General features: G+C 41.8%; 1 protein-coding gene across 3 annotated transcripts in view; it reads right to left on the bottom strand.

Annotated features, from left to right (window-relative positions):
* sdk1a (sidekick cell adhesion molecule 1a) overlaps positions 1-26,488 on the bottom strand; it is a 681,074-nt gene that overhangs the window by 17,538 nt on the left and 637,048 nt on the right. For all 3 annotated transcript variants that reach the window (XM_069906184.1, XM_069906185.1, XM_069906186.1), the window contains 8 exons: positions 23,851-23,952; positions 23,633-23,748; positions 22,113-22,299; positions 17,193-17,330; positions 14,386-14,547; positions 5,365-5,490; positions 3,791-3,955; positions 287-424 (listed from right to left, as the gene is read on the bottom strand). In XM_069906184.1, the coding sequence (XP_069762285.1) occupies positions 287-424; positions 3,791-3,955; positions 5,365-5,490; positions 14,386-14,547; positions 17,193-17,330; positions 22,113-22,299; positions 23,633-23,748; positions 23,851-23,952 (1,134 nt within the window). The remainder of the gene's footprint in view (positions 1-286; positions 425-3,790; positions 3,956-5,364; positions 5,491-14,385; positions 14,548-17,192; positions 17,331-22,112; positions 22,300-23,632; positions 23,749-23,850; positions 23,953-26,488) is intronic.

The raw sequence follows: 26,488 nt of genomic DNA, 5'->3' as shown, positions 1-26,488 counted from the left end.
AGATATACTGATTCCATAAGAATATGTGAAATGATGGTGGGGCAATGTCTTAAAGAGCAGTAATGCAATGGCAAAGAATTCAAACAACTGGGTGTTTGTGATATGCGGATGCTTTGGAGAATGTGCAAGAGGAAAGGCAGGTGAATGTGAATGTTAGATACATAAGATGTGCTATCCAACTGTGAGGACATGGATTAATTACACACATTTGAAGTTTTCAAATTTCAGAATTGCAGAGATTTAAATGATTAAACTTCCCCTATATAAGGTAGCAATTTCTTTTTACCATTGTTGTTCTTGTATTTCTTGTTCTGTCCATGTAGGATCAGGCCAAACACCATGAGTAGAATGAGAATGAGGCTGCAGAGAGCCATCACTATCAAGAACCACCATTCTTCGTAGAAGGGAGGATTTCCTAGCTGAGCTGTAAGACAAGCCATTGCAATATTGTTACGGTTGTGGGGTATTTTAATTTTCCTAATACTTGCATGCATGGTCTTTATTCAAGGGACTTAGATGGGCAGAATTTTTTGAAATCTGTGTCCAAGAGAGTCCTACAGGACATTATCTTATTCAATGAAATTGGGCAGGTGGTAGAAGTGTTGATAGAGGAATACAATAGGAGCAGTGACCGTAATTCTACATGCTTCAAGAAGTTATGGAAAAGGGATAAAATTGGTCCTCAAATTAAAGTCTTGAACTAGAAGAAGGCAGGTTACAAGAGAGGGTCTGGAAAAAGTAGTTTGGGAGCAAATGCTTGCAGGTAAAAGGCCAGCTGGCAAGAGGGAAATTTTCAATAGGGAGTAAGAGTTCCGGTCTGGGTTATAAGGAAAAGATGGCATGATTAGGAAACCTTGGAGTGACAAAGGATGTTGAAGATTCGAACAGGAAAACAAAGGCAATATATAGCAGGCAAATAAAACTGGACTCGGGAGAGTAATTTGAGGACTTTAAAGTGTATAGGACACACATGTCAAACTCTGGCCTGCGGGCCAAATTTGGCCCGCGATATAATTATATTTGGCCCGCAAGATCATATCAAAAATGTATTAGAGGTGGCCCGCTGGCCGCCGCGCCAGTATAGCGCATGCACAGTAACTGCTGTGTCCCAGGGTGAGAGAGAGAGAAAAATCCTGGTCCTTGAAAAGTAGTGGTGGGTGGTTTTATAAACACGCTGTCGTGTCCCCCCGCCCACCCCCCCCCCACCGCAACGCGGCCTGGCCGGTGTCAGGGGAAGCCAAGGCCGCTTCTCAGCGCCCGGAACCCCAGTGGCACAGCGTTTCTTGGAGCTGCAGATGGAGTCGGGACGCCGGAGGGAAGATTGGGGCTCCCCGCCGGGCAATGGGGGCGCCGGTCGCCCTGCGCCTTCCCACCGGACCAGCGGCGGGTGCCCAGAGTACAAGTGGCGAGCGAGGCTGGTCGGGCAGGTAGGGTGGAACCCCCCCGCCAATCTCGGGAGTGGCGTGGGCTGGATCGGGATTAGCCGCGCTCACTTGCTCCTCCACCGCTGACCAGGATCCCAGCGTGGTCCTGAGCGCGGAGACTGCCCTGGAAAGGTCCTGGGACACCGGCACGGAAAGAAAAGTGGGTCCGGGAGAAACTCAGCAGGTCAAGGGGGGGTCCGGGAGAAACTCAGCAGTCAAGGGTGGTCCGGGAGAAACTCAGCAGCTCAAAGGGGGATCCGGGAGAAACTCAGCAGGTCAAGGGGGAGGGGTCTGGGAGAAACTCAGAAGGTCAAGGGGAGGGAGTCTAGGAGAAACTCAGCAGGTCAAGGGGGGTCCGGGAGAAACTCAGCAGGTCAAGGGAGGTCTGGGAGAAACTCAGTAGGTCAAGGGGGGTCCGGCAGAAACTCAGCAGGTCAAGGCGGGTCCGGGAGAAACTCAGCAGGTCAAGGGGGGTCCGGCAGAAACTCAGGGGGGGCCTGACCTCACCAGGACCGTTGCCCACTCCCCCTCCCTGCCGCAGGCCGACCCACGACTCACGGTGACGGGGCCGCTGATCCGCCGAGGTGCCGCCCTGCTGCGAGAGCCGATGCCCCCGCACTGTCGTTGTCCAACCCGATCGCCCGCAAACCCCGCCCTCCCGCACACCCCACCCTCCCGCACACAGGCCTGAGTAAGTATTATGAACTTTAATCTCAGGATAAAACGATCTTCCAATAGTTTCATGTCACAGTGATAAATATATTCCTGGTTAAAAATGGTCCTGCACCTGGATACAAGCTCATTAGGCATAAAACTTGAAAAGTGTGTAAATCAAAGGATATCTGTACCAATGGAAAAAGGGCATGGCAAATAACCCTGCTAGAGTTCATGCCCACAATCAGTCACCCATTTGATTGTTTCAGGAATCATGTTATTCTCCCACATTCTCAATACCCCTCAGATTTTACTATTCGACAGCACACTAGCAACATTTGACAAATCCTCTATAGAGAAATATTATTTATTGAATATTTTATTTCTCATTTGTTAATGCTTCTGGAAAGAGTTTATCCAAAACTATTATTAAACATTTATTTTAATAAGAAAAAGTTGAACATTACATATGTTGAAAGAAGGGAAAACATGCAGATGTTGTTGAAAATTTTCAATAAATATTTAGTTTGGCCCTCGACTTAGTCCAAGTTTTTAATTTTGGCCCTCCGTGAATTTGAGTTTGACACCCCTGGTCTAGGAGGACAAGATAAGGGTCAGAAAGGCAATTAAGATTACAGAGAACCTCATGATTCTACTTGCACATCAGGAGCAAAAACGCAGCCATGGAAAAAATGGGTTACTTTAGGGACCAAAGGGATCATTTATGTGTCCCAGGTCCTAACCAAATCCTTCCTTCAAACTGAAGCCATTTTGTCTTTAAGCCTTGAAGCTTCCCGTCTGCCACTTTTCCTCGCAGACATTATAACCTGGAACATTCAGTTCCCTATATGGTCTTTCAACCACATCTCAGTAATAACTATCGTGCATGAGGAATGACTCCTGCATTTTACCCACTAAGTAGAATTTGCCCTTTCAATTAATTTGATTTATTCCTCACACTCTATGCATTTGTATAAACAACATTTATACGTGCTACATACTCTGGCCTGTCTTTCTGCTCAACAGTTTTGCTCACACCTTTACTTCTGATGTAATTACTATTCATCTTTTATTTTCCCTTTATCTTCACCGCCTAAAGCACAATTCTGAACGTAATTGTACTTGTCTTGTTTCCAAATTATTATTGATATGCTCTTTTCTATCTGAGACTTCTTGCCTCTTTATTGGCTTCAAGTTGTTGCGTCTACCCAAAACATTCTTCCCACCAAGTCCCTGGTCCTGGCTGAATTTTTCCTAATCCCCCTGATGAACGGGTCCTCTGTATATCTGCTGCCGAACCCTATCCAAGGTGAACTCACACAATTTCTTTCATGCTCGCTTGAGATGTCATTTAATCTGGGACCATGAAGACATGGTCTAAACCTCTCATATTACAATTACCCTCCTTTTCCCCTTGCACAGTCTTGACTGATATTCAGCATTTTAACAGTCCAACCAACAGCCTCATTATTATCTTATTGGTAGCTGGACAATGTTCCCTTCATGTTGAATAAGAAATGTGGGGTCTATTTAAATTATACAAAATCAAAAACAATGAAGACATTTCCTAGACAAAGCAAGTTGTCATCAAATCATAAAAAAGAGTCAAAGTGAACAGCTTCCAGAAGAATTCATTCACATCAATCAATGTTCTCCGACTTCAAACAATTATTTGGTACCGCAGACCTGAGAACATTACCTGAGTTAATTACCTGATCTCACAAAGGATGGCATACTTGGTTCACCATATCCAAACTGATTGAATGCAATGACCCGAAATTCATAACTCACTCCTTCTTTTAGCTTATCCCGGTTAACCTCATGTGATGTGGCATCACTTGGGATGCCTTTCTCAAATGTATCCCACAATCCTTCATCTAAATGAGAAAACAACCAAATATTATAAAATATTTATCACAGAAGAGTTCAAGTATAGTTCAATACCATTGAAAATGAAATTTAACAGTTTTTATTTTTATTTTGGCTTAAATTTGGCAAACTCTTATAACTACAGTCAAACTACTGGTATACAACACCTATGGGGATTGATCAATGTCATATAAATGAATTATCTGGTTGCTTGAGACTTGCTCTTACAATGCTTAACAATGCACCTGCATTAAAAGACAAAAGTTGAAAATACTATACTGCACTTGCGTTGAACAAATTTCACTTTCACGATGTGTAAAGCTTAAAGAATTTTATTTTCAGACATATTCTTTGAAAACATTTAATCATCGCTGTATCTGCAGGTTCCTCCCCCTCCATGGAGCCGCCCGAAAGACGAACAATAACATTATAGATAATTAATCCCCCCTCCCCCAAGTTTACACGCCTCTGACCGGGGTGACGCTTACCCAGCAGGAATAAGGAGACACTTTAAGAGAGTCGCCCCCAACGACGAGCAGCATCAGCCAGCTCATTATCCTGGGTGACGCCACAGCTGTTTCACACAACTTTATTCAAACAGCTGCTACGAGCAAAGCAGGCCAAGGCATTCCGCTGGCTGAATATTTACTCTCATCTTCACCAAAGGTTTATGTTACTTCAGAGAACATTTATTTTACAATTTTAAACTTACAGATTTTTTTAACCTATTTTATTCTTGTTTATTTTAATTTTTAAAATTTATTTTCCTCAATTTTTTTTGCCGGTTGTTTGAGGCTGGCAGTTGCTTAAATTTTCCAGATACGAGGGGTTTTACTGTAGTATGCCTCTTTTCAGAAGAACTCTCTACATTCAAAGTGTTCTACTTCAGACAACTCATTGCCGAAATGACCTAATGACCTCCCCCCAAGTTTTGACTCTTCCAAAGGTCAGCTAACAAGCTTCCAGTCCTCTGCTCTCTTTGAATTTTAAGTCATCCAAAGACATGCTGATCATTTTCTCTCCTGCATCAAGTTCTGGTCTCTCATTTCCTTGCCCCCACTGAACCCCATTTTTAGTTATGCCTCTTTGGAAAAAAAATGCCAAGGTGTCAAGTAAATTTATTTCCTTATTAAATCTAAAAATACCATTAGAGGAGAGCTATCTTGTTAGTGAATGGCTTTCAAAAGTTTATTTTTCCTACATAGTAAGTCTAATGTGCTGAGAGTATTGATTCGACTTGATCAGGAGAATTTAAAAAATGAAACCAAATTAATCAATTCTCTTTTTTACACTATTTGTTTGCATTTAATTCAATTTCTAAATTGCACAGATAAGCAGCAGTATTTTATTATTTTAAGGTTCAATGTAAATCATGTGAGACAAGGTTTGAATTTAGAGAATTCCATAGCTTGCTCACCTGAAGGTCTTGCCTCGATTGCATAACTTTTTATTGGTCCAGCTCCAGGCATTCCTTGTGTCCAATGAATCGTGACAGTTGATGCAGTTTCACTGATGGAAGGATTTAGAGGGGGCCCTGGGGAACCTAGGCAAAATATCAAGCCATCCTTTGTTAAAAAAGAAAAGGAAACACGTGAAAAGGAATAAACACATTGTACTGTTAAATAGCTGCAGATATTTAGTATCCAATACCTACTATAGCTTACGATAGAAAGTTGTCAAACACATTGCTTTGCAGTCCCTGCCTTTCACATCCAGAGATGACACTTTTATAACATTTCCTATTTTGAGCCGGAGAGTCTGAATACAATATGCACGAAAAAAAGCCATTTTCATAACTCTTCAAATAGTTTGCAGATATTTTATCTTCATTCTGATTAATTTAACCCAATGAGAAGAACAGGCATGATCCGTGAGCTGAAGTACAATCCAGCTACTGTCTCAAGCAGTATTACCGTTTACTGTGCACCACACTATTTACTTCTTTGTAAAGAGCTTCATGTTGATCCCTTTGGGAGTGAACGCAGAAGGAAGCCAGCAAAATGAGCAGACAGCTTCACTAAAGATTCACTCAGGTGAACCCAAAACCAACTACCACTCATCAGTATAAGATAACCTTGATGAGAAAACTTCACCCAAAAATGGTTCTTGTTCATTGCACCATCAGTCTTCATTTTGTTGCTCTCCACTATAATTTTCAAAGCTGCATTTTTGCCAAAACCTGCATTATACCTATATCAGGCATGTCTTCAGATTGATGAACACATTTCCTATCACTTACGCAAAGGACAACAGCCTTGTTCTCAATGTGATTGATCACAGCATACAGAATTGGGAGGAGGCACTTATGACGACACTTGCAGGAGGCTTGGGCAACCTTTTGATTATTTATTCATTTCTCAAGTTGTTGCTGGGGCGAACAGCATTTATTGGCTTTATCTTACTGCCCTAGAGAAAGCGGCGTAGACTTTAAAAAAAATTTATGGAAGGCAAAAGAAAATTCTGTGTAATATTACATTTTCTGTATTAATACATACCAATAAAGGAATCTTGAAATGTGGCAATGTTCTTAAGTTGTTGATTTAACTAATAATAAACTAGCAATGACACCTATTGATTGAATTTGGGATGTAATTCATTAATGTTAAAGTCGAGCTCCTGTCAAGATACAAAAAAAATACAACCAAGCCACATAGTACAATTCGAACAGACTTTATTCGAATAACGCTAACGGGAATGAGCAGTCTGTAGTGTTGGGTAGACAAGGTCACCTCACTAAGACTGTTTGGTGTCATTCAAAGAACAGTCACAGGGTACAATATTTAAGGCATTTTCCTGCATACAAATTGGATAAAATTTCTTATGTTTTACATTTTGCACATCCTCTTCCTAAAGACAGGGAAATGATTTGTTGTTGGTCATTTAATCCCATGTACCAGTTATAATTAAGAACATCCTTCTGGTATACAAAAAATCGATAGGAGTCTGGAAGGGCTGCTTATCAGTATCTATTCTCTGGCCACCTGATTTCTGGCTTCCAATTTACACATGTAAATGGCTAGTTTTACAGTAATCTTAGATTCTTGAAGTTGACAATGGCGCCCAACACTTCAAAGCAGAAACTATGCCATTCAGGGACTGGTCGCTTATTGCAACCTTTAGATCGTGATTATCAGGTAGTAGTCAGTCAGCCAGCACTATTGTGTTAAAGAGATCAGGCAGGCATTAAGATATGGCTTAGAGCCAGCTCTTCAGCGCTTGACGTCCTGCTTTGTGGAAACTGCCAAAATGTTTGGCCTGGAAGTCAGCCTGAAGAAAACTGAGGTCCTCCATCAGCCAGCTCCCCACCATGACTACCAGCCCCCCCACATCTCCATCGGGCACACAAAACTCAAAACGGTCAACCAGTTTACCTATCTCGGCTGCACCATTTCATCAGATGCAAGGATCGACAATGAGATAGACAACAGACTCGCCAAGGCAAATAGCGCCTTTGGAAGACTACACAAAAGAGTCTGGAAAAACAACCAACTGAAAAACCTCACAAAGATAAGCGTATACAGAGCCGTTGTCATACCCACACTCCTGTTCGGCTCCGAATCATGGGTCCTCTACCGGCACCACCTACGGCTCCTAGAACGCTTCCACCAGCGTTGTCTCCGCTCCATCCTCAACATCCATTGGAGCGCTTTCGTCCCTAACGTCGAAGTACTCGAGATGGCAGAGGTCGACAGCATCGAGTCCACGCTGCTGAAGATCCAGCTGCGCTGGATGGGTCACGTCTCCAGAATGGAGGACCATCGCCTTCCCAAGATCGTGTTATATGGCGAGCTCTCCACTGGCCACCGTGACAGAGGTGCACCAAAGAAAAGGTACAAGGACTGCCTAAAGAAATCTCTTGGTGCCTGCCACATTGACCACCGTCAGTGGGCTGATAACGCCTCAAACCGTGCATCTTGGCGCCTCACAGTTTGGCGGGCAGCAACCTCCTTTGAAGAAGACCGCAGAGCCCACCTCACTGACAAAAGGCAAAGGAGGAAAAACCCAACACCCAACCCCAACCAACCAATTTTCCCCTGCAACCCCTGCAATCGTGTCTGCCTGTCCCGCATCGGACTTGTCAGCCACAAACGAGCCTGCAGCTGACGTGGACTTTTTACCCCCTCCATAAATCTTCGTCCGCGAAGCCAAGCCAAAGAAAGAGTAGAAGAGGTGAGAATTGATTCCTGTCTGGAATGTCCTTGGTTACTCTCTCCCTCTCTCTCCCCCCCCATCTTACTGGCCAAGTCTGTGTGATGGTTTCTTCATCATAATTCCCATAACTCGACATTCTATAGCTAATATTCTCCATCAACTACCCATGATGAGGATCCAACCAAATACATCAGTCATAATCAGATTTCCATTTCATTGCCCATTTCCCTTTCTCCCTCAGTTCATCTGCAGATGGAAGTTACAGTTGTGCCTTTATTATCTCGAGTCTTTTATTATTCCATTGTATCCCTGGCTAGTTTCCTTCATTTCATCCTTCATAACCATGAGTCTATCCAAAGGTTTGCTGCCCATGTACTGAACGACTGACTGCCCTCTGTGCTTCATCCAAACGAAGTTGTTACTGTGCAGGGTTAATTTTTAAAAATTATGTCCACTTCAATTTGACTAATTTTAGTCAATTAGTTTCCAGTTCTATGCACACCAAATTGTTAAACTCTTATACCCTTAGAGCTGCATTGTGCAGGTTACTGGTCATCATTCAAAAAAAGTTATTATTGATTGAATCAAAAATTGTCATGGTAACATTCCTATTTACCATGGTAGCAATATCTCTGAGGGAAATACTAGTCACAGCACAAACACAGTTGCATCAGATTCTTCTGTGGCTCTACGATTAAAGGCTCTCTTTCAAAGTTGCATTGAATCTTAGATTCCCTTGGGAATGGACGAGTGAACTTTTCTGTGATGCTATGATCTCCCTTGTATTAGTCAACTTCACTGTGAGGACTACAGATACTTCTCATGCATTGACAAATATCCAATTTCTTCTTCCACAAAATAAAAACATATCCGTCCTCACCAAAAAAAAAATGCCTGGCTTCTCTCTATCTTTCCCAATCCCTTTAATTTATTCTTTCCATGCACGATGACATCTTGGCTGGGAGACAAACCGCAAAGGCTTCTGTCAATATCAGTCCAGAGGGCCTGTTTCCGTGCTGTAAACGGTTATATGGTTATAGCCTTTTTTTCCTGTCAATTCCTAAAATGAAGTTCCTTACAACTTAAAAACATGAAATTAAGCTCAATTTATCAGGTGTAAATAAGTTTGGGGGTTAGCCTTGTTCTTAACCTCACCTGGTTAATATTTAATATTGTCTCTATTTTTCAAACATTGGCGAGGAGACAGCAAGTCTAAGAGTTTACATCAGAGGGGGTGGGGGCAGTGGGGACATGCATCTAGCCATTTAAAAATTGCATGACAGGCTCATTTTTGGCTTCTGCGCCTTGCTTGTTGTTGCCTTGGCTTATGCAATACCAAGGGCTCAGATAGTAATCAATCCATTGCCTCCAGTTATTATATTCATTTCACTTCAAGGAACAAGCTGTTCTCAGATTGATGTCACAGAAGAGCAGGGTGAAATAGAACAAAGTAAAAAGCACAAATAAGCTACTTGGGACCAGGTTGAATTTAAATGAGCTTATAAATAAACCAACAGTTCAAAAAAAAACTTCTCACAAACTTGGGTGTTTACTTTTAACAAATATTAGCATGCAATTAAATTGAATCAATATTTTTCACCCAAGTGCAATATTTGTACTTCTGCTGTTTTTTTAATTTTTTTTAAAGTAGTTTTATTTTAATAATTTTCAAAGGGTCTATCAGTGAGGAACACAACTCTGTAGCCTTCAAAAAGTGCTGACCACTCAACAAGTCGGCAAGGTTGGCATAGCGGTTAGCGCAATGCCTTTACAGCGCCAGCGATCGAGAGCGGGGTTCGCATCCCACGCTGTCTCTAAGGAGTTTGTACGTTCTCCCTGCGTCTGCTTGGGTTTTTTCCAGAAGCTGCTGTCTCCTCCCACTGTTCGAAACGTAGGGGAGTAGGTTAATTGGGTGTAAATTGGGTGGCATGGACTCGTGGGACAAAATGGCCTGTTAATGCGCTGTATGTCTAAATTAAATTAAAAAAAAATTAAAGTTAAAATTTAGTAGCTGTGATAATTTCCCACTTGAGCATTTTAACACACCCAGAATGATCAGCTGGATATTCAGCTCAAAAGCAAAATTTGTGCATAGTTGGAGAGTGGAATGAGCGTAAATGGTGAGAAGGGGACGAAGTTTGGGCTTTGTTTACAGAGCACATTTCTAAATATCCTGGAAGGGGACACTGTTCAGGAAGAATAGGAATAGGTAATTGCAGGTCTGGGGGGAGATGGTGATGCAGAGATGGTGGCGCAGATGAGATAAATATTGTCAGTGGTGGTCAGTGGAAGCAAAGTGGGTCCTTGGGCAACTGGGAGCAGGGCAGAGAGAACATATTGGGCATGGCATGAAGAGCAGTGGATGGTTAAAACAAGCCAATTGGGTTTCAGGTGAGGAGCGAGTGCTTAATGGTGGAGCAGTGATGTGATGGTGTCCAGAACAGTGGGGATGGCAGTCAAAGAGAAAAGAATGGTGGGAGGGGTAGCCTTGTTGGTGGGATGTGGAAGGAAGCTGGAGGGGTGGGAATACAAGTCAGAGACAAGGAGCAGTAGTCCATGAGTAGAAGCCAGGTCAGAGGGAAGGAGGCTGGGGCCGGAGAGAAAGAGATGGAGCCAGAGGGAAGGAAGCTGGGGTTGGTAGGAAGGGAAGGCTTCAGAGAAAGAGCTGACTATCAGGTCTAGTAGTTGGGTCTAGCAGGAGAGGATAAGCAAATTTAGGCTCTTGGGAGTCACTACCTTGGAGAACTTTTTTCTGGACACAACACATCAATGGCATCATGAAGAAAGTAAATCTGCATCTCTACTTCTTCAGGAGTTTGTGGAAGTTTGATATGACACCGGAAACCCTGGCAAATTTCTACAGAGGTGTGGTGGAAAGTGTGCTGACCAGCTGCATCACGGTCTGAGCAAAAGCCCTCCAAAACGTAGTGGACACACCCCAGGACATCACAGATAAAACCCTCCCCACTACTGAATACATCTACAGGGAACAATGCTGTCAGAGGCAGTAGCAATCATTAAAGACCCTCACCACCCAGCACATGCTCTGTTCTTGCTGCCGCCATCTGGAAGGAGGTAATAGGTGCCACAAGACTCTCACCACCAGGTTCAGAAACAGTTGCTACCCCTCCACCATCAGACTCCTCAACAACAAACTCAATCGGGGACTCATTTAAGGACTCTTGCTCGTGCACTTTATTAATTTTCTTTTTGCGCTCTCTGTATTGCACAGTTTGTTTACAACTCTTTGTTTAAATGTTTTACGCTGCGTACAGTTAATTTTGCGCACTACCGATTAGTGGTAATTCTGCCTCGCCTGCAGGAAAAAGGAATCTCAGGATTGTATGTGATGTCATGTATATACTCTGACAATAAATCTGGAAAAAATATCTGAATCTGATGGTTGGAAGGAGAGGGATGGGAGTCAGAGATGTTGAATTATTGGGAGAGATGGCAGTTGGGTGGGGAGGGGGAGTGTGGGATTGCAATTCGTGGGAAGGGGTTAACTTCTCGAGAAGAGTGAATGGTGGTTGGGGAGACAGTGAGGATACATATCTTGGTTATTGGAACTCTTTTTATCAGGCAGGGTAGTTGTTGATGAACAGAAGCACCAAATGGCTTCTGCTGGGGTTCAGATAGTGTAGAAAGCAGATTGGGGGTTGAGGGATAGCTGAAACTAGATAGAAGCGATCTGGGTGGACAGTCAGCATAGAGGTTAGCGCATCGCCTTTACAACACCGGCAATCGGGACCTGGGTTTGAATCCCGCGCTGTCTGTAAGGAGTTTGTATGCTCTCCCTGTGTCTGCGTGGGTTTTCTCTGGGCTCTGGTTTCCTCCCACCATTCAAAACATACCGGGCTTGTGGGCGGCACAGGCTTGTGGGCCGAAATGGCCTAATACTGTGCTGTATGTTTAAATTTTAAAAATGTAAGTTTAAATAAAATTTTTTAAAAATTTAAAAATATTTAGATGGTAGTCCATGATGTAAACCTGTAGGTGGTTAGAGATGGAGCAGAAAGCTATTGGAGGGAAAAAATATGAAGCATATGCTGTTTTGGGGTGTGAATTTGGGTGTAGTGGGGTAAGAGGTGTTGGAGTTGATAGCAGACAGTTTGCGACAGATTCATTGGGCAGGTTTTTCGTCAAGAAGGGATGCATCGCTACTCCTCCCGATTCACCTGCGCCATTCTAAAGATTATCTCAGGAATTCAGATCCTCTCAACTTTCAGGTACTGCTTTCCCAAGGCCTGGATAACCTGATCCCCATGAGATAAAAGAACAGCAGGCAGCCTCAATATAGCATTTAAATCTTCACCAACTGGCTTCCCAGAAGTAGAATAGCTCTTGCCTCAATTAGAAGCAGAAGAGGGCATGACTTGATACAAGTTTGGTTCTCTTTTGTAATTATTGTTTGGTAAGCTCTCCCAACCCAAATTCATTATATGTGGTCTGATGATTGAGTTCTCAAAGCTTCCTTACTTATTCAGCTAAAATTGCATGGATGGAAATTAAATGTTTAAGTATTCAATGAAAAGTCCGCAGTTGTGCTTCTTTCAATCAGAAGGCAGTTGAAAGGTCCCATGAGACAGCAATGGTTAATGCTAATTTGCATTTCGTGGATCTCAATGGAGTGAAAAATGAGTGTAAAAGGAAATAAAATACTGCATTTAATGAAACAATTAATATTTTCTGAAATAACTGGGAAACAATATAATGCAAAATTAACCTTAATTGTAACAAATACAAAACCATCAATCACAATGGACTTAAATGGTGCTCTGGCCACATAGGATGATTGGTGCAAAGATTCCAGTGGGTTATAGCTATTCATTCTTAAGGTAATAATGATCAAATTTGCCATCTCTCTATTAATTTAAAGTCAGATTGCTTTACAGTATGTCCAACACCATGTGGATTTCATACATACAAGTTGGAAGGTGGATGTCATCTCACTGTCTCTACACAAAGGCCTGGAACATCTTGACAGTAAAGGTCCATTCATCAGGATGCTCTTTATTGACTACAGTTCAATATTTAACACAATATCCTCTCAAAACTGATCAGCAGACTCTGAGACCTGAGATTCAACAACCCACTGTGTAAATGGATCAAGGATTTCCTCACCTGCAGACCACAATCAGTGAGGATTGGCAAGAACATCTCCTCTACAATCTCCATCAGTACCGGAGTGCCACTGGGCTGCAATCTTAGCCCCCTGCTCTACTCACTTTACACCTATGACTGTGTGGCTCGGTACAACAATAACACCATCTACAAATTTGCCGGCAATACCATGATAGTGGGTTGAATAAAGAAAGGTGATGAGTCAGTACTCAATGTCACCAAAACTAAGGAGCTGATTGTTAACTTCAGGAAGGCAGACATATACAATCCAGTGGTCATTGGGGGCTCAGAGGTAGAGAGGGTGAGCAAGAAGTTCTTGGGAGTCTCTATCTCGGAGGACCTTTCCTGGACCTACATACTAAAGTCATTGTGAATAAAGCATGTCAACACCTCTACTTCCTCATGAGTTTCCGGAGGTTTGGTATGACACCAAAAACCCTGACAAATTTCTACAGATGTGTGGTGGAAGGTGTGCTGACTAGCTGCATCACGGTCTGGTATGGGGACACCAACACACCTGAAAGTAAAGCCCTCCAAAAATGAATGGACACAGCCCAGGACATGAGAGGCAAAACTCTCTCCACCATTGAGAACATCTACAGGAACACTGCCGTCGGAGAGTAGCAGCAATCATCAAAGACCCTCACCACTCCGCTCACACTCTGTTCTCACTGCTGCCATCAGGAAAGAGGTATAGGTTCCACAAGATTCACACCACCAGGTTCAGAAACAGCTGCTACCCCTCCACCATCAGACTCCTCAACAACAAACTCAATCAGAGACTCGTTTAAGGACTCTTACTTGTACAATTTATTGATTTTTTAAATTTTCTCTGTATTGCAGTTTCTTTACATTTGATATCTGTTTACAGTACTTTATTTGTTTACATGACTACGCTGTGTACAGTTCTTTTTTGCATGACCAATGAGTGGTAATTCTGCCTCGCCTGCAGGAAAAAGAATCTCAGGGTTGTATGTGATGTCATGTATGCACTCTGACAATAAATCTGAAATCTGAAAACCTAATGTTCTTCTCTGTGGCCAGCTGCCAAACTGGCTGCTTAACATGAGGAATCAAGCAAGAAAATTCAAATGACCGCTTGCTCTTTACATTGGCAGGATCTTCTTCCAGTGCAAGCCGACAAACACAACACAGCCCTTACCTTCTTCTGGACCAGGTGTAATATTAGCCTTTATCTCAGGGCCAAAAATATAGGTTTTGGCTTGGACATGAAAGCAGTAGGGGACTCCTTTAAACAAATCCCGAATCTTCAGCCAGCGTTGATTGTTGCCACGAAGATCAACTGTCACCACTTTACTCACACCTAACCAAATAGAAAGAAAATAAAACAAACTGTTCCAAAATAAATGCTCCACAAACCATCCCTACAAATGCAGGAGTGTCTGTCGACAATGCAATTCCAATCTGTTGAGCCAGCTTTTTAAAGTCAGTGGGAGCTCGAGGAAAATTGGGGATCTGAGATTGAATAAAATGGCTGATTTGCCAGTATCTGAAAAAATAAGCGTTTGGTAAATTAAATTTTCTAACCAAAAGATGCAAAACCACTATCAATAAAAAAGGTCTTTAAAACATTTAATACCAAATCTATACCAGTCATTAAAATCAGAATCCTGCAAAGAAGGCTGAAAAAGATGATTGGACATAATGGGGCTTGCAAGAGCAAAGCCCTGATATCCAAAATATCTTATGAACTGCACACATTTTTTCAAACTGTATTTAACAATCGGATTGTCAATTAATTTATATAAAACACAGGAAATTGAGGACCCAAGAAATGCAGAGATGGAAACATTTTTGGTGGAATTTAATTCCATTTCTACCCAAGCAGGCCGGCAACTCAATTATGAAATTAACAAGAACATAAGGTTATACATTTTCACCACCCTATAATAAAATTTGACAATTTTATTCTGGCGAATATTCTTCATACATTTTTTTGGATTACAACCTTTTGATAAAGGTTATTTATGACAAATTGACTGGTCTAAGGCATACCCCTTTAGTTCAAATTAAGAATCCCTGGGAGCAGGATTTGAACCTTTCGCTGTCCAAAGAGGTTTCAAACCAATTAACACTACATCTCTGTGTGCTCGCCACTGTCTGTTGCAATTCAAAGTGGTACACAGAGCCCACATGTCTAGACTCAAATGATCTCATTTTTGCTCCGATATAAATCCTCGTTGGGATAAATGATGATGCTTTTTTAGTCCATATGTTCTGGATGTGCCCCAGTTTGTAAAAATATTGGAGAGAAGCTTTTCAAACATCATCAGTGATTCTCAATTTAAAATGAGAACCAAATTCCTTATTTGCTCTGTTTGGAATTCTTGGAGAAGACGATGTTTGATTAACTCTAATTAAATGTTGCATTTATCTTTTACTTCATTGTTGGCCAGATGTGCTATTTTGATTAAGTGGAAAGATAATACCTCACCTATTCATGCATAATGGCCAATGGACAAAATGTCTTGTTTAAATTTGGAAAAAATTAGATAAGCAATTAATGATTCAAACATTAGATTCCAAATGTTATGGGGCCCATTCAAGGACCATAATCTTTAGGTTCAGTGTTAATACAGAATTTTGTTACTGTGTTGTCCCACTTCAGAGTGAGCTACTTTCTTTCATAAACACTAACTTTCAACCTTGTTTAGGGTCAGGGGTTTGGAAAATTTAAATTTATTATGTCCATTTTTAATTTTTATGGCTGTGCTTTGGGAATTCATGAGTATGATTATTCTCGGAGTGCTTTTCTTTGTTTCTTTTTTCTGTAGCACATTCCATAATTGTATTGTACCAACTTATTATTACTGAAAATCAATAAAAATATTTTAAAAAGAAAGAAATTAAGTGGGAATCATTTAGATACTGAGGGACAGCCTAAAACAGGGGAATAGAAAGAAACATTTTCTTTGTTTCTTCACCTCTCCCGCTTTTATCCTATCTCAGACCTCCTCTTCTCCCCGCCACCCTTCTCTACATCTTAAAAGTTAGTTTTCTCTAACAATTCAGTCCTGGTGCATGGTCATTGATTAAAATATTAATTCAAGATAATTCGGCTGAGTGTTCGCTGCATTTTCTGCTGTAATATCAGACTTTCAATGGTCCTGATATTTTGCTATTTCAATACCATTTTAATATAATCTGATTAAATTATTGGCCGAAGTCAAAACCCTCCTTAATTTTTCAGACAGAATTTATTAGAAAGATGTCTTTAGGGCAGAGAAACAAATTATTATATTTAGCTAATCTGCTGCCAGCCACCCATCTGCAGTTCTGGCATAGTTTGTCTCTCTCCACGAGCATGGCCTGACCATCTGGGCATTTCTTACACCTCTAAAGTTTGCAGCTTTTACATCCCTTTGTGCTCTCTGCAACTGCTGTCATTTCATTTCTTTTATGTAAAAACACATTGAAGAAACTCAGCAGGTTAAACAATGCACTTTATACAGCAAAGATAAAGATACATAATCAACGTTTAAGACTTGAGCTCTTCATCAAGGTGATTTGATGAAGGTCTCAAGCCTGAAACGTTGGGTATGTATCTTTGTTCATATAAAGTCCACTGTTTGACCTGCTGAGTTTCTCCAGCGCCATGTTTTTCCTTTAACCAGGGTCTGCAGACTTTTGTGTTTTACTTCTTTCCCCTCTTTTATGTTCATAGTTTCACCAACTATCCATACCAACCTGTCACCTTCACCTTGTATTCTGAACACCCCTGGACTCATCCTATCAGAGATACTCTAATGGTCCTACCCAATCTTCTGCTGCCATCTCCAACTTAAAACAGGCCAGTTTTCCTTTCCCAGTTCTGACAAAAGGCCCTTGATTTGAAATGTTAATTTTGTTTCTCTTTCATTAAATTCTGCCTGAACTGCTGAGCGTTTTCATCATTTTTTAATCTATTCTGCTTAGTGCCCTGCCACATTCACCATGTGCTCTTTGTACCTTGTACTGATTCCAATGGCTCGTAGACCAGCCTGTATCCCCTGAGAACTCCATTGGGCATCGCTGGCTCTCCCCACAGCACTTTCAATGTAGTGGTAGTAACTTCTGTAAATGTAATGAAGCTGGGAGCACCAGGAGCTGTATCAGAAAAAAACAAAAGCACAGAAATATTTAAATGTTTAACTTTCAGATATTCATGGATTTGCTTCAGTATCACACCATATAAAAATCAGAGAAAAATGGAAAAAAGGGAAAGCTGATAATACTTAAGTCTGCATATGCATTAATAAAAATCTGGATCAACTTTCACCTGGGGAGGCATAACAGCCAGAGTGATCATGCTTGATCTCTTGTGGTCAGGTTTTAATCTGCGTCCATCCAACCTCAGGTATTAAAAACAATGTAGAGAATTCCTCGCATGTTGTATTTGAAAGCAATAAACATACACCACATTGCTTCTTAATCAGGCAAACAAACATCAGATTCTCACGACAATTTAAAACAATTTCATTTTCAGTTGTCAGAAATACATTGGCAAATTTAGTTCCTTTTAAAAAAAATTTCCATAATTTCATAGAAACACAGCCTAAAGTGGGTATTCTGTATCCAAGAAGACAAACATGAGGTATTCAGACTCTATGAAATTCCTTTTTAGCCTTGTTTTCTGTCTATGAATTGTTCATCCAGAGCAACTTTGAGAATTTCTGCCTCCACTGCCTTTTCACGCAGAGTGTTCCAGATCGCCATCATTCTTCGAGAGGTTTTTATCCTAGAATCTGTCCAGTTCTTCTACCTATTGCAGTTCTTCTTTGGCTTGGCTTCGCGGACGAAGATTTATGGAGGGGTAAATGTCCACGTCAGCTGCAGGCTCGTTTGTGGCTGACAAGTCCGATGCGGGACAGGCAGACACGGTTGCAGCGGTTGCAAGGGAAAATTGGTTGGTTGGGGTTGGGTGTTGGGTTTTTCCTCCTTTGTCTTTTGTCAGTGAGATGGGCTCTGCGGTCTTCTTCAAAGGAGGTTGCTGCCCGCTGAACTGTGAGGCGCCAAGATGCATGGTTTGAGGCGAGATCAGCCCACTGGCGGTGGTCAATGTGGCAGGAACCAAGAGATTTCTTTAGGCAGTCCTTGTACCTCTTCTTTGGTGCATCTCTGTCTCGTTGGCCAGTGGAGAGCTCACCATATAATATGATCTTGGGAAGGCGATGGTCCTCCATGCTAGAGACGTGACCTACCCAGCGCAGTTGGATCTTCAGCAGCGTGCATTCGATGCTGTCGGACTCTGCCATCTCGAGTACTTCGATGTTGGAGATGAAGTCGCTCCAATGAATGTTGAGGATGGAGTGGAGACAACGCTGGTGGAAGTGTTCTAGGAGCCGTAGGTGATGCTGGTAGAGGACCCATGATTCGGAGCCGAACAGGAGTGTGGGTATGACAACGGCTCTGTATATGCTAATCTTTGTGAGGTTTTTCAGTTGGTTGTTTTTCCAGACTCTTTTGTGTAGTCTTCCAAAGGCGCTATTTGCCTTGGCGAGTCTGTTGTCTATCTCGTTGTCAATCCTTGCATCCGATGAAATGGTGCAGCCGAGATATCTGCAATTCAAGCAACTATAAAAAAAATTGAGGAAAATATTTTTTTTAACAAATAAAAGTTTAACATTGTAAAAGTAAATCTTCTCTGAAGTAAAACATAAGCATTTAGTGACAGTGAGAGCAAATATTCAGCCAGCAGAGAGCCTTGGTTGTGCTTTGCTCAGAGCAGCTGTTTGAATAAAGTTGTGTTTGAATAAAATGGCATCGCCCAGGATAAAGCGCTGGTTGATGCTGCTTGTGTTGACTCTCTTAAAGTGTCCTCATCCCTGCTTAGTCTTTATCTTTATTAATATATTTTTAAGTATATTAAGGTTTATCTGTAAACTTGGTGGGGGGGGGGGTAATTATAATGTTATTGGTTGTCTTTCAGGAGGCTTTTTAGGTTTATAAATTCATGCAAGTGAAGTTTATTCAGTGTAAGTACAGTATAGTATTTTTGTCTTTTAAACTGTTGATTCTTAATTCAGGTGTATTAGTTTGGCATTGTTAGAGCGAGTCTCAAGCAACTGGAAAACCTGCTGAACTGGCATCTACCAGTCCCTGTAGGTGCCAGATACCATGGATTTCATTGCATTTACCTTGCCCATTCTTAAACCTATTATGGGAAATGGGTCCTTCCTACTGACCTGTCATAATTTCATATTCATTAATTAAATCTCTTATCTGCTATTTTTTTCTGAAGAAAACAACCCCGCCCTTACCATCTAGACTAAAATTCTTCAAGTCTTGCCGTCACTTTAAAAGATTTCCTCTGTCTGATCTATTTGCAATGAGCATTAATATTATCCCCGAGGAGATCAGAAATCCTGACTCCTGAACATTGCTTTTACAAATAGAGAATAATTTGAATTCCTCATGAGAATATGTTAGAAATATAATTAGATTGTCCTTGTCCTCATGCCACTATTATTAATTTGAAAATGCACTCCACAAGCATGCCAATCATACTGTACTACCTTTTGCCATTACACACAAGCTTACATCAAGTCAAGATATGAAACCAGAAGAAAATTATATGGTGTTCGCTTCAGTGCTGCAATTCTGTGTATGACCCCACATCATAATTTTAATATCTTAAAGTGTTTGCATTCCCCCACCCATTTTAAATCTGAATTATCACATTTCATGTGATTTTTAATAAGCAGAATGCTACGAGGCAAATCACAAGTGAGCTCAACACATATCAATAGATGCTTACCTTCTAGCAAGAGTAACTGGATAATAATTAGGAGTTCTGCCTTGTTCCTGTCTTTACAAGAAGGTTGACAAGAGTGGTACTTTGAAGTTAATCAGTTAAGATCAAATAATTTGGCAGGAGTGGTCAATGAATCTGATATCCCCCCATTCCGATCATTCCAACGTAATGGAGCACAATGTCATTACAACTGAGGCATCTTCAAATATAAGGGGGAGCTAACCAGTCACTTCAACAATGAAGCCAGTTAAGTAAGATTAGCATTGGTTCAACAAGATGCATTACAGAGATTATATAAATTATGCACAAAGTGGCCTAGAAATACATGTTGTGGAGATGCTGCCCAGAAGGACCATATTACTTGGTGGAAGGCCCCAAGGTTCTACCATTCATGAGACCCAATAAATCAGGTATGGTTGTAGAAACCTTATATGACATATTACATGACACCAAGATTTCCTGTCACTGTCAAGGTATAAGGATTTTTTCCATGTACAGTATGTATCTCTGTAACATTATGTATCTGGGAAAATAAAGTTAAAGAAATCTAACTTGGATAAGTGTGAGGTGTACCACTTTGGCAAGTAAAACCAGTGCAGGACTTCCACAATGAAAGGTAGTACTCTATGGTGTGCTGTGCAACAAACAGACTTGGGAGTAATGATACATAATTCCATGAAAATGGTCATGCAGGTTTTTACAGGAGCTCTAACGAAAGCATCCTGGTGGGTTGTTGTAGAGAATTGGATCGGGGGGGGGGGGGTCAATCCACAGGACCATAAGAGCAACAGAGAGGATTACTGGGGTGATCCACCCTCCCCCCATCAACTTTATCTATCCGGATCAATGTCCGTAGAGGCCATGCAAAAATGTTGAGGACTACGAGCATCTTTCAGCTACCATCATGGGAAAAGAAATACAGGAGTATTAGAGCCAGGCTGAGAAACAGTTTCTTCCCATGGGCAGTGAGACCGCTGAACAACTAAATGAACTGCTCACATGTATCGCTTGCCTGCATGTGTGTTCTGGCTGGTTGTGTTTTCGCACTGAAGTCTGAAGAACGCTGTTAGGTCAGGTTGTACTTGTGCATAAGTAAAATTGTACCTGGTCAAGATGGTGAAGTAGGCATTTGGCTTGCTAGTATTTTATCAGTCAGGGCACTGAGTTCAGGAGCATGGACATCAGGTTACAACTGGCCAGGACATGAGTGAAACTACATTTGAAGCGTGCTGCACAGTTTTGGTGGCTCAGCTAAAGTAACGATGCAGTGCACAAATGTGCTGGAGAAACTCAGCAGGTCATGCGGCATCCATCATAGTCAAAGATAACAAACAGTTTTCAGCTGTTTCAGGCACATGGGGTGGGGGGAAGGGGAAAGGGAGGATCACAGGCTAACAGATAAATTGGCTACAGAATGGGAGGGGAGAAGAGAAAAAAAGCTGAGAAGTGGTGGGGGGGGGGGGAGACAGAGAGAATCTAACAGACATTTATAAAATCACGAGGGCCATAGATAAGGCAAACAGTCTTTTCCCCCAGAGTACATGAATCTAAAACCAGAGGACGTTAATTTAAGGTGAGAGGAGTCTCAAGGGGAATCGTCATCACACCGAGTGGCATGGGTACATTAAACGAGCTGCCTGGGGAAGTGGCAGGAGTGGGGTCAATTTAAGACAGGTACATGGATAGAAAAGGTTTTGAAGGATGTGAGGTGAATGCAGACAAATGGGACTAGCTGGGCTGATGAACAAGTTGGGCTGAAGGGTCTGTTTCTGTGCTGCAAAAGTTTAGGACTCTCTAGGCTGTTGCAGCCAAAATGGAATGATACAAAGTAACTTCTGTCATCACTCTAAAGCACAGTACAAATCCCTATTATCTGGAATCCAGGCAACTGGCCGGTTCAAGCACCCAGCAGGAAAATTGCGGAAAATATATTGGTACAAAATATGGGAGTTTAAAATCGATGCCCCCTTGCAAATCGCGATCTCCAGCAATCATAAAATGTACCTATCTGACATCTACCAATGCTCATATAGATGCTGGATACCAGGGGAGGGTTTCACTGTATAATCAATATTAATGCATTTGGACGTGACAAATGCTCTTGGCAACATATGAAGAGTGAGCCCATATCTTACCAGACTGATGTGTCCTCCCTTCAACCGGTTCACTCCTCGGTCCATCCCCAGCTGCATTGAATGCCAACACACTAACCATGTACATGGTGTAGCTTGCCAGGTTTTTCAGTCGGACAGTGTTATCTGGGAGGAAGAGGATCCTTGTCTTCTGGGTGTCATTCTGGTTCTGTTGCTCCCAGTAATAGATCTGCAGATTTTCACAATTGTATTATAAGAAAAAGAAAGACCTTGGGACCTCATTTTAAAACAAATCTAAGTATTGTATCGACACAACAGTATCTCATGAATCGCAACTAAGCAACATTCATAAAATTCTTTAATTTTTCTGCACCCTGTTGAGTGAAATTTCCTTCCTGATTCTTGACTGTGTTACCGCTTTGTGAGTGCCAATTCAATTGATTGTTGACAATGACGAACTGCACATTTGGAAAGTGAAAATGATGGTACAGTACGTTTCCAATTATTCGAAAACCACTTAACCGGAATTCTCAGTTATCTGAAAAATATTGTGGCCGGCGACGTGACGTCACGAGTTGTGATTTTTTGTTGCTTGCCATGCTCGTGGGACTCTGACGCGCTATTAGCGCCATTTTGAATCCAACGGAGCTCTCGTGCTCTCAAGTGGGACTCTGACGCACTGTCAGCGCCATTTTGAATCCAAAGGAGCTCTCGTGCTCTCAAGTGGGACTCTGACGCACTGTCAGCGCCATTTTGAATCCAACGGAGCTCTCGTGTTCTCAAGTGGGACTCTGATGTGCTGTTAGTGCCATTTTGAATCCAACGAAGCTCTCACGTAACGGAGAAATTCATCGACAAGTTTGCCAAGATCATCGCTGATGAAAATCTGACACCAGGAAAAGTCTAAAATTCTGATGAAACATCATAGCTCTGGTGTTTTTGCCCCAGAAGAACACTGGCAACAGCTGATAAGACAGCCCCTTCTGGAATTAAGGATGCCAAGGACAGAATAACTGTGCTGGGACGTGTTAATGCAGCAGGTACGCATATGGGTATGCTTGCTGTGATTGGGTTTGAGTCCTTGTTGTTTTAAAGGAGTGAATTTCTTACCAGTCCATTATTATGCTAAAAGAAAGGCATGGGCCACCAGAGACATCTTTTCTGATTGGTTTAACAAATGTTTTGTGCCAGCGGGTCATGCTCACTGCAGCATTGCAAGGTTTTTTTAAAATTCCTCCACGACGGTTCTGAATCTGGATTGGCTTAGTGTCTAGCCCACCAATGATGTAGTATTCAGCTTGCTTACCTGGTGAGAAAGACAGTAGCCTGGGGAAAAACTGATCATTAGAAGTAAATGACACAAATCTTGATTTTGCCCTGATACTGGAATTACTTTATGGAAACTTATATACTTTATGGGCTTTATAAAGTTGACCTGTAAAAGCATCAGTAAAATGTCAAAGGGCCTCCATGAAATGTTCCTACATGTATAAGATAGATAGTTTAGCACACAAAGTCATCCATTTACAGCACACACAAGTTTATATTAAGTTCATGTTTACCTTGTAACCCTGAATTTTCCCATTCTGTGCCTCTGCCGGAGGAGGATCCCAACCAATTTCCAGTTGGGTTGCTGTGAGAGGTCTTACCCTTACATCTTGAGGGCCTCTTGTAGGAACTAATGGAAGAACCACAGAGAGGTTCAGAGGTAACCAAACAGAGCATGTATTAGGGCTAAAAGAAGAGAAGAATATTTGTATCCATCCCACCACTTGCTTACCTGCTTCTCCCACATAGACCTCTTTAGGGCTGCTGGCCGGACTCTCACCCACCACATTAAAAGCCTTCATTAAGATTTCATATCTTGTATATTTCTTCAGTTCTGCAAATAGATGTGAAAAAAAATTCCCAATGTATTTTATACATGCAAAATTTAAACCAATTATTATTTCCGATGATCATGTTTGTAAAGGAGAACAGTGCTTTGGAAAGACAAAGAAATAAGAAAGTGAGAAGAATTTTCTGAATGAACTATTCTTCAGATTCTGGATTCTATTGGTGACCGACCTTCAGTTATGTCTGATTGCTTGGTGGGAAAAGTCCTCCTCAGATCCATGTTCAGAGGTGTACCTTTCTCTGAGGTGGTGACAGAAATTTAACATCTTCTCTATCTCTGGCCGCTAATCCTGTCACTTAGTCATAACCAAATCTGCTCAATCACCCAACTTGGCCAACCTTTTATCAATCTGGATACTTAAAAACAGGGAGCATTCTTGAACAGAAAGTACACTGCTTGAGGGAAAGCAATTAAATCAGGGTCGACGGAAAATAAAAAGCATTAGAGGATGCAAGGGCATGCTGGGGCTTGGAAGCACGTGTGATAGGTGATTGGCAAGGTGCAAGTTAAGACATAAACAACTGAGTTTATAATAAATCTATGGAGGATGGAAGAAGGTAAAACATGCAGGAGCATACTGCATAAGACAAGCCCAGAGGCATAAATGAAGATTTCCATAGTGCATTACCCAGTTTTGGGGGAAACTGGAGTATTCATGTTTTTGAGGCAAAAATGTGAGGTCTTAATGATGATCTCAACCTTGTGAAAATCAAGTGCGACATTAAAGTTGTTCAATCTCAGACAGATGTCGCTGGCAATCGAATGCAAGAGTGAAAAGAGTTTGTGACAGGCACCGAAGCCAATGGCATTCATATTCCCAATTTTTAATCAAAGAAATTTATGCTCATTCTATACTGGGCACTAGACAAGCAGTCTGACAACTGAGTGTTTGCAGAGGGATGAAAAAGAGGTAGAGAGCTTGAGCGACATGCCATCACTGTACATACATGCGAAAATTGGCAATACTTTCTAATGAAGTTGCTGAAGGTTCGATCAGTGACCAACATGCTATGGATAGATCCTTGAGGGGCACACAACGTGTCAATGTAGGAGGGCAATGAGAAGCGCCCACCAAATCAAGGAAGAATGATGCTGTATTTTTCAATATCTCTAATCACTTGCAGTGATATACTCCAACACTAAAAACAAATTGTCAACCACATTATACAGTTACTTTTAGCATTACACATTATTATTGATTGATTTTTATTTGGAATGAAACAGTCACAACTATTTCTGGGTGGTTTTATGACACCCTAAAAACTCAGTTGGGAATCCAGGTGTGAACCATCTTTGTGCCCTCACGTGATTGCTGCAAGAAAGCACAGGTTGACACAATTTTCCTTCATCATTGCAGGGGAACCTGGACTACAATACCCAGGAGCGTCATCAATTACAGTCTGGGTCAAATTGGTCTTCCCAGCACTGCATTACATATCTATCAGTTAAGTCTTGCAGCTTTCAACGTTCACCCACTACTAACTGCACTGCAACCCCAAATCCATACTCTGCCCTGATCTCCCTCTGCCCTTCCAAAACCTGCGATCACCCAAGGTCCAAGTCCAAATGCCAATCTCCCATACAAAACCCCCAGTGAAGTCCTTAACCCTGGGCAGCCCCTTGCCACCAATGCAGATTTCAAGCTCAGCCTAATATTAAGCTTGATTCCTCCCCCTCTCTTTCTCTCACACAATCCCCTCCAATAGAGTATATGTACCTGACATTGCTCCTTCTGACCATCAACACAAAGGGCTCTTGCTTTTAATTTCCGCCATCCATTGTATCTAACGCCTCACTGTAATATTACTCTCCTCTCCCTGTTGAGCACCGTCAAAAAGGATCCTAATGTGCTTCTCCATCAGTATACTGAGCTCAAATACCCCTCTCACTTCTACTGCATACCCTCAATTGCACCACAGGGCTTTTGAAATTAAAACCGCTGGTCTTATCAATCCATTGAAGCAGATTAAAGAGCAGGCTACAGGAAAACATCTCATACTTGTTTAGTTGTGCCCAAGAAATGGAATTTAACTTTAATGAGTTTGAGATGCAGCATTTTGGTAAGTCACACCAGAGTGGGACTTTACACACTAAATGACAGGGTCTAGGAGATTGTTGTGGAACAGAAAGACAAGGGACACAGGGCAATTCAGGAGGTCAGGGTGGTGAAAAAGGTATTTGGCATGCTTGTCTCATTGGGAACACTGAGTACAAAAGTTGGGACCACACTTGCATGTGGATCTGGCCACCCAGCTAAAGGAAGGGTTTTTAATAACTTGACACAGGTGTCCAGAGGAGGTTCACTAAGATAATGCCAGGACTAGAGGGCTTGAACAGGCTGGGTCTTTATTCCCCAAGAAGGGTGGCCTTATCGAGGTATATACAGACATGGATGGGGGGGGCATGGATAAAGTGAATGGTCACTTCTATTTCCCAAGATTCTAAAGACATTTGGACAGATTTCCAGATAAAAAGGCCTTGGAAGGATATGGAACAAATGCAGGCGTATGGGACGAGCCCA

The sequence above is a fragment of the Narcine bancroftii genome, chromosome 12 (assembly GCF_036971445.1).
Source record: "Narcine bancroftii isolate sNarBan1 chromosome 12, sNarBan1.hap1, whole genome shotgun sequence".
NCBI lineage: Eukaryota > Metazoa > Chordata > Chondrichthyes > Torpediniformes > Narcinidae > Narcine > Narcine bancroftii.
The sequence above is the reverse complement of the archived record's forward strand: the minus strand, read 5'-3'. Positions and strand labels throughout refer to the sequence as shown.